This window comes from Plecotus auritus (assembly GCF_963455305.1).
Source record: "Plecotus auritus genome assembly, chromosome: 1".
NCBI lineage: Eukaryota > Metazoa > Chordata > Mammalia > Chiroptera > Vespertilionidae > Plecotus > Plecotus auritus.
The window spans coordinates 37,602,130-37,609,934 of record NC_137770.1 but is presented as its reverse complement, the minus strand read 5'-3'; the positions used below and the strand labels follow the sequence as shown (position 1 = coordinate 37,609,934).

General features: G+C 53.3%; 1 protein-coding gene across 1 annotated transcript; it reads right to left on the bottom strand.

Moving 5' to 3' along the window:
* Window positions 1–2,411: 2,411 nt before the first annotated feature.
* SIX1 (SIX homeobox 1) lies at window positions 2,412–7,094 on the bottom strand. The gene is made up of 2 exons (XM_080641205.1): window positions 6,245–7,094; window positions 2,412–4,293 (listed from the first exon to the last, which is right to left on the bottom strand). Exons 1-2 carry the CDS (start codon window positions 6,802–6,804, stop codon window positions 3,999–4,001), a joined length of 855 nt encoding a protein of 284 aa, XP_080497331.1. The 5' UTR covers window positions 6,805–7,094; the 3' UTR covers window positions 2,412–3,998.
* Between the last annotated feature and the right edge of the window lie 711 nt (window positions 7,095–7,805).

The following is a 7,805-nucleotide window of genomic DNA, read 5'->3' as shown; positions in this document are numbered from 1 at the left end:
GGGAGCAAGGAACGGGCGGCAGGGCCTAGGCCGCTTCCCGACCAGCCTCAGAGGTCTGAGCCCGCTGCCCTGGGCGCAAAGCGCGGGGTCTGAGAACCGGAGAGCGCCCACCCCTGTGGGCAGCTGGGCGGAGAGCAGCCGGAGGCCTGGGCCAGCCCCTCCGTCCTGCGTCCCGCGCCAGTCACACGCCTCGCAGGGACCTTAGCTCCAGGACTGCAAGAGGGAACTGGACTCGGGCCTGGAGGTGCCCCCGGGGTGCCCAAGACTATGGCACCTGCGTTGTCCCGCGAAGTTCAGGCCAAGCCTCCGCCACTGTCTGGCCCTTCGAGGCCAGCCTTGCAGCCTCTGCTCTCAAGGGCTCAGCGGATCGGGCCACCAGACCCCGCGCTGGAGCTCCTGTGACGCGGGGAGCAGCAGCATCTCACTCTCGGCGCCCCGAGAGGGCAGAGTGGCGATTATGCCCTCCGGAGTGTGCGGGTAGCAGAAGCTCCCCAGTTTTCTGCAGCCGTAGACCCACGGAAAGGAGGGAAGCCTCCGGATCCCCATCGTGGAGTTCTGCCTGCACTTTACCAAAGTCTTACAGGCGGGGAGGCTGGGAGAGTGAAGCCCCTTCAGCCACAGGCGCGGGAGCAGACGAAGGGCCGCTCTGCGCGGGTTCAGTGCCAGGTGCCCGAGGGCCCTTGGTGTCCTGGGGAGATCGGCGGGGAAGGGAGAACTGCTCCACAGACTCAGGTCACCCATCAGTGCCAAAGTCACTGCCTCTTCCCGGAAGCTTCCACTTCAGCTCGGGGTAAGGCCGAGCTGTCCTTGCCTGGAGAGTCGGTTCCAGACCGGCGAAGCCCGGCCCCAGCGGCGCCTATCGCCCTGCCTGCGCCTCGAGGGGCCTTTCGGGCTCCCGAGTCCCTACCTGCTGAGCCAGAAACGGAAACCGCCGGCCAAACCCCCGGACCTCTGAGTATTTAGGAAGCTTCGTGCTCAGCCAAGAGGTCAGGAAGAGGAGGCAGCCGGACCTGAACAATCCTGTGTTCAGATTTAAAACATCAAAAACAAACCGACCTAGTATTGGTTTTGTTTTGTTATTTTTATCATTTTACTTGGCAAAAGGTTGTAAGGTTTCATCCTAAAAACACTTCACTTATAAGCCGTTGTTCATTACTTTTGGCTATGGTTATGAAATCTGTGGGGGAGAAAGGAAAAGTGGCTTTGATTCAGTTAAACTGCGACGCCAAGGAGGTAAATTGGAAGTCCTTTCGCAGCTGGTCCTCGAAGATTTCCTCCAGGAAAAATATATATATATATATATATATATATATATATATATATATATATATGGTTAGTTCCCTCTAATGATCGCTCTAAAATGATTGCCAAGAAAACTCAAAGCAATCTGCTTTCTCACCTCCTCCTGCTTCTCCCTAGTCTAGCCAGACTTAGGCGAGGGTGGCAGAGGGGATGTATTGTGCAATTTCTTATTAAACACATCTGGAATATGCACTCTGGATCGAGTGCCAGGGATTTTACAAAGAGTTTATGACTGTGACAGAAAATTGTCCTTTTAACGAGTTTACAAGCAGTAATCACAGGGGCTTTTACAGGATCAGCCCGCTCTGCTCCTCGCCAGATCTGCTGACAGTTCCAAGATTCACCAACCAAGGGAGCAGGAAGTGGGCTCCGGTGCCCTGGGAGACAACTTGGAGGAACCTAAAATTATACTAAGCAGAGCTGGAAGGGTGGGGGGTAGTCATCAGAGTAGGAAGAGAGGGCATGTAAGAAATTAAAGTAATTGGCCCTTCCTTATTTTCCAGGGAGATTTCCGCGGCGTCCTTTGAAGCCTGTCAGGGTCATTGAAAGCTATCTTTGTGCAGGGTGTTTGTTTTGGGGAGTGAATGTGAAGAATGTGCGGAGATCCCCTGTGAGAGCCCCCTCCTGCAGAGGGTGGCATTTCTCCACGGCCCAAGACCTGGAGAATAAACACCCTAGTGACTTAAATAAACACCAACTTAATGATCCAAAACACTAACAAGGGAGATTGGGACCCTGAGCTCCCAATCCAAATGATTGTCTCTGAGCGGCTGTGTGCACATCTGTCCATCACTGAGGGGAAAAATGACTTTATAAGTAAAAGTGACTACAGTTAAGTACAGTGACCCTTTCTCCCTTGAACTCCGTCAAATCCATTTGACATTTTAAAAATGCCCTCATACTAATAAGGCCTTCATTCCCACCCCACCTCAGTTTCCTAGATCAGCACAGGAAAGATAGGAAAGAGTAAGAAAAAAAAAGAAATTACTGTATTAATGGTGACACGGATGGGGAAAAGTCAAAATTATGAAACTGTCATGTCAGAAAATAAATAGACTCTCTCTGGGGAACAATATTTTACAAAGCACAAGCAAGCCAATCCTGTTATCCTGAGTAGAATTTTAATAAATAATGCCATTTGTTTCACTAATTTTAAAAGCTAAATACAGAGATACATCATTTTTGCCCCGGCAAAAATTAATATGGAGCCTACCTGATTACTGCGATTTTTCTGAGCACTCCCTGGCAGCACTGCAAAGAGCTCCTGTGCTGCTGCTGGTCTGCTTTCTATTTGTACAGGTTAATTCACAACGTTCCTCGCCTTGTTCGAGGCCCCCTCCTTTCTTTTTTCCAAACAGATAAATTATTTTACTTTCACAGTCTGGTCATAAACATGTTAGTACAAAAGAGCTGAGTTAACAAATGAATGCTGTGGAGTAGAGCTAGTGGTAAACAAAATTGCATATGTAAATAATAAAAATAAATTAATAGCTCAAAGCTAAGTTCACTCTTTTTCTGTCATATAATTAACTCAGTCACCACTCTTGGTTCAGGTACCCTGCAATCCATAACCACAAAACTATCTGTTAAAACGGAGTGGGGGGGAGAGGGGGCAGCAATGACAGCAATAACGCAACTCACCTTTGAGAAACAGAATCGTACTCCTGGTGTTCTACTAAGTTTTAATTTAGACAGGTTTAGGTACAATAGAAAAGAAACCTGAAAACACATGCTGTTTTAGTAACAAATACCAGATTGCCAGATTTGTCCCATATTTGTTGCAAGCTAGAAACTAGGAACAGGGGCAACCCTTAACAGGAGTAGGATACAGATATGAACGCTTCGAGGGCATGAAAAGAAATGGCATTCAGGAGTGTTTTGTTTTCTCACATTGTTACATTTTTAAAGCTTGCCATTAAAAAAAAAAAACCCAAGAAAACAAAGAACAACCAAAAAACCCCACTAAATTTGACAAAAATAGTTGTATTACTACTAATGGTCACTTCTATCTCTAACTGCCTCACATAGAGAGCATTAAGATATTTAGGCACTTGTTTTTCCCCCTAATACTGTTATTTCATTTTAAGCTACATAAAATTGTTTAACACTAAACATGAAAAATGTAAACTTAATTTTCCCCATCAAAAAGAGTTATAAAATCATATTTGTCCTTTTCACCTTAAGAATGCAACCATTTCCTCCTGGGCTAGAGGCTCTTGTTTTCACTATTTTGACTTATTTCTCTCTCTCTCTCTCTTTCTCTCTCTCTCTCTCATTTCCTTTTCTTCTTCCCAAAAGGTTTTTCCATAAATAAATTAAAAGGAAGTAATTAAAATCTAAGTTGATTTGTAATTCCGATTCACTGAAAAAAAAAAAAAAAGACTACTGAAGCAGGCAGATGGGTTGCCTAGAACTAAGACTGGGTGACTGGGTGCTTTTGTTTGTTTGGGTTTTTTTTTTCTTTTTCTTTTTCCTGATTTCTGCACTGAGAGGGGAAATGCAAAAGTGGAAAGAGTTGGAGAGAAGGAGGTGACTAAGTTTGAGATCACTGTTGGTTTTGAGTTTTAAAAAGATATTTGTGAAAGTCCACCGTTCCTTTATGCACAAAGAACCCCAGAAACAAGCTGCAAAAATGTTCCTGAATTCTATTTACAAGTGTCCCTAGTCGCTGCTTCCAGGCCCCAGTCCCTCCCCACTTAGGACCCCAAGTCCACCAGACTGGAGGTGAGAGGGCCCAGCAAGGAGTCCTGGAGCTGATGCTGGTGGGCTTGCAGGCCGTGGCTGGGCTGTGAGGCCGTTAAGCCCGGGAGAGAATAGTTTGAGCTCCTGGCGTGGCCCATATTGCCCTGCAGCAGAAGGACCGAGTTCTGGTCTGGACTTTGGGGAGGTGAGAATTCTTCTTCTGAGCTGGACATGAGCGGCTTGCCCCCTTCCAGAGGAGAGAGTTGGTTCTGCTTGTTGGAGGAGGAGTTATTGTTTTCAGTGTTCTCCCTAAGAAATAGAGGACAACACCATATGGTTAAAAAAAAAAAAAGTGTGAGATGGAGGGAGGGGAGCTGGAAGAAGGAAAGGGCCATTGTGCAATCAGTCAGAGACCCAAATGGAGGAGCCCTGCTCTGCCACCCATCCCCACGGGTCCTGGGGAAAGTTAAGAGACTGAGGAGACTGGGGAAATGGGGAGCGAGTCCCTTCCTCCTCCAGATTTCAGCAAGCCAGAGCAGCAGGGCTTATTTGAAACACACATTATTTTACAATTTTTGTTCAAACAATTATTTTTAAACACCTATCAACAAGCACCCCATTTAGAAGTTTGATAATCTTCCGACAAATGATTGTTGGTGATGAAGAAAATTATCAAGGGGTAAACAGTGCCCAATGCACACATGTTTGGGGTGAATCAAGTCAATTGTCCTGCTCCCATCCGAGGAAACAAACGCCGCGTTCCCTGCCCCTGCTTTCTGAGACGCAGGACAGGTCACGGGAAGTGGTGTCCAGAGCGGCCCAGTGACCCGAGCAAACACAGGGAGCGCAGCCCGTCTCCAGTTTCATCAGGTCCTGGGCCCTCCGGCCTGCCTTGTAGGCCTCCGTTTTGTAACTAAAGTCTAACTGGAACCATACTGTCCCTGTCCCCTTGTCACTCAGTCCTTAGTTCTTCCCGCCGCCCTCTCAAACTCCCCACGGACATCCACACCGGCGCACCCTTCCCCGCTAGGGAAACGTCTTGACCCTGCAACAGCCGGCGAGCGGGTGCGGGGTGCCGGGTGTCAGTCGGGGCGATGGGTGCCTGTAAACTTCAAGATTTGGAAGCCCTCGGCGCTTCCGCCTTCTGAGTGCTCGCTGGTCCTGCCCACCCCAGGAGCCAACCTGTCTCCCCTCTCTCTCCCCTTCTCTTATAGTCTCTCCCAGAAAGCCCACTGCAGCTGAACGTATGCAGAGTGGAAAGCGGGGGCGACACCTTCGGCCCCCCAAACTCATAAGCAAACAAAGGAAATCCAGCTGGCCCTGCTCTCAGGTTTCCCCCAAACTCGTCGGATTCCCGAAGCGCTCTCCCCGCGGTCGCCGCCACCCGCACGCTCTTCCGAATCTCAGTCGGAAGCCACTGCGAGCGGAGGGACGGGGCCAGGCGGCCGGGGGTGCTGGCGCGAGGAGTGGGGAGGCAGAGACAGGTTTTTTAAACACTGTCTTCTGAGCTCCGAGGTGAGAGAAGCCTGCGACTGGAGACCCCGTCCTCGTCCGGGGCGGCGGCGCCGACTGCCAGGCGGACGGGCCAGGGCGCCCGGAGCGCGCGAGGGAGCCTGAGAGGAGCAATCCGCTCTGGGCTGGGGCGCCGGGGCGTAAACGAGCGCCGCCTCTCCCAAAGCTCTCTTTGCATGGACTTCTGGAAGATTCCTCCCTTAGTAAGGCTAATGCGAAGGAAATGGCGACCTCTCGCCCAAAAGGCTACCAGGAGAGCTCAAGTAAAGCCCGGGGCGGCAGTGGGGGCAGAGCAGAAGTCTCAGGCCAGCTCCATCCCTCCGGGAGGGGGAGAGAGAGGTTCGCGACCCTCCGCCCCTACCGAATCCCTTTCCCAGCGTTAGCAATCCACACTCCCCTTCTAGTGGATCTAGAAACACCCTCTCCACCCGCACCCTCCCCCCCACAACCTCGCCCCAACCAGTCAGGGAGGCATGAGAAACTTAGCGCCAATATTTCTCGACACTCACACCCCAAGAAGCCCACGCGCGGGCGCTCAAATCAAACCAGTCCCCATCCCTAGCAAGCGACCTCAGAGTTCATGAACTTTCGCTGCAGTGCTGAGGCGGCCCGGGCGCCGCCCGGCGGACGGGTTCCAGCAGGCGGGGAGGACGCGGTTGCGTGTGCCTGCGGGGGTGGGAAGGGGCGGAGGGGAATGGAAGGCATCCCATCCCGAGGTCGCCCGGGCAGCGGGAAGCACATCGCGTACCTTTCCTTGGCCTCGGCGGCCCGGTCTCTTTGCCTCCGATTCTTAAACCAGTTGCTGACCTGGGTGGTGGTGAGGCCGGTGGCCTCGGCCAGCTCCCGCTTCTCACGCGGCGAGGGGTAGGGGTTGTGCGCATACCACTCCCGCAGCACACCCCGCGACTTCTCCTTGAAGCAGTAGCTGGTCTCCTCGCCGTCCCAGATGGTGCGCGGCAGCGGGAATTTTCGGCGCACCCGATATTTACCCACGGCACCAAGGGGCCGGCCGCGCAGCTTCTCGGCCTCCACGTAGTGCGCTTTCAACCACAGTTGCTGCAGCTTGGGGTGGTTGTGAGGCGAGAACTGGTGGCTCTCCAAGATCTTGTAGAGCTCGCGGAAGTTCCCGCGGTGGAAGGCGACCACGGCCTTGGCCTTGAGCACACTCTCGTTCTTGTGCAGGTGGTCGCAGGCGGGCAGCGACCACAGGAACCTGCCCAGGCGCTCCAGGTTCCCACCTTGCTGCAGAACCTCGCACACGCACGCCACTTGCTCCTGCGTAAAGCCGAACGACGGCAGCATCGACATGGCTGGGGCCTGCCGGGGCGCACTGCCCGGGCGCACGCGGCAGGGAACAGAGCCGAAAATGCAGGGGGCGGCGGCCGCAGGGAGGGGGGCGCGGCTGCTCCTAACCCCCTTCCTAGGCTTTCCCTAGCCGAAAAAATAAGTCGAGATTTGGGGATGAGCGAACCCAGAAAGAGCTGGACGAGGAGTGGGGCGCGCGCAGGACACCGAGAGGCCAGCTCACTCCGCAGCCTTTCGGGCCCAGCCGGCTCCAGCCTTCCGCCGGGTGGATGCTGCTCGTTGCCGGGGAACTTGGTTTCTGTTCTCCCAGCAGCTGCCTTAAAGCGCGCAGCGTCCCCAGCGCGCTGATTGGCTGCGGAAGGCGCCTATCCGCGTCTGGCCAGCCCGCGCGCCGCCGGGCCGGGCTGGGAGGCCGCGCCGCCCTGTGCAGGGAGGGCGAGGCTGTGGAGTGGGGGATTGGGAGTGGTGAGAGCAGAAGGACCCGGAGAGGTGGGAAGCGAGGTGGAGGGCGGGGGGAGGAGGGAGCCGTGCTGCCGGGGAGCGGGAGGGGGGTGGGGTGGGTGATCGCGTCAGGACCCTGCAATGTGAGCCCCCTCCGCAGTGTCACCTAAGGGCAGCCGCGCACATCTCTGCGCAAATCAATGACTCCAGACCTTCTAATTCTCCTCCTCTCCCTCTACACCCCTGTCCCTTGCAGACGTGCCCTTTCCCGGTGAGCTCATATTTAATTACCTTAATGTTGGAATGAATAAATAATGGATTGATGAATAGCTTATGGAACGAGGTAAATAATACAAGAGCAGCCTAGAGCTCTGGGCTGCAGCCGCTGAAGAGTGGCTTCTCTCCGAGCTGGCTTCAGCTCCAGAAGCCAAACCTAATTTCCTCCTCCCTTCTCCGCCCCTCGCCCCCACCACGCTCCAAAGCGCAAGTGTACTCCCAGCAGGACAGCGCTTCCCTCGTTGTCAGAAGCCCGAGACTGCTTGGGACCACGCGAAGAGCTGTTT

Excerpts from the sequence above, each read along its gene's own strand:
- SIX1 (XM_080641205.1), bottom strand. The coding sequence starts at position 6,804 with ATGTCGATGCTGCCGTCGTTCGGCTTTACGCAGGAGCAAGTGGCGTGC. Across the intron at positions 4,294-6,244 it reads GCCGCCGAGGCCAAGGAAAG|GGAGAACACTGAAAACAATA; the intron begins GTACGCGATGTG and ends TCTATTTCTTAG.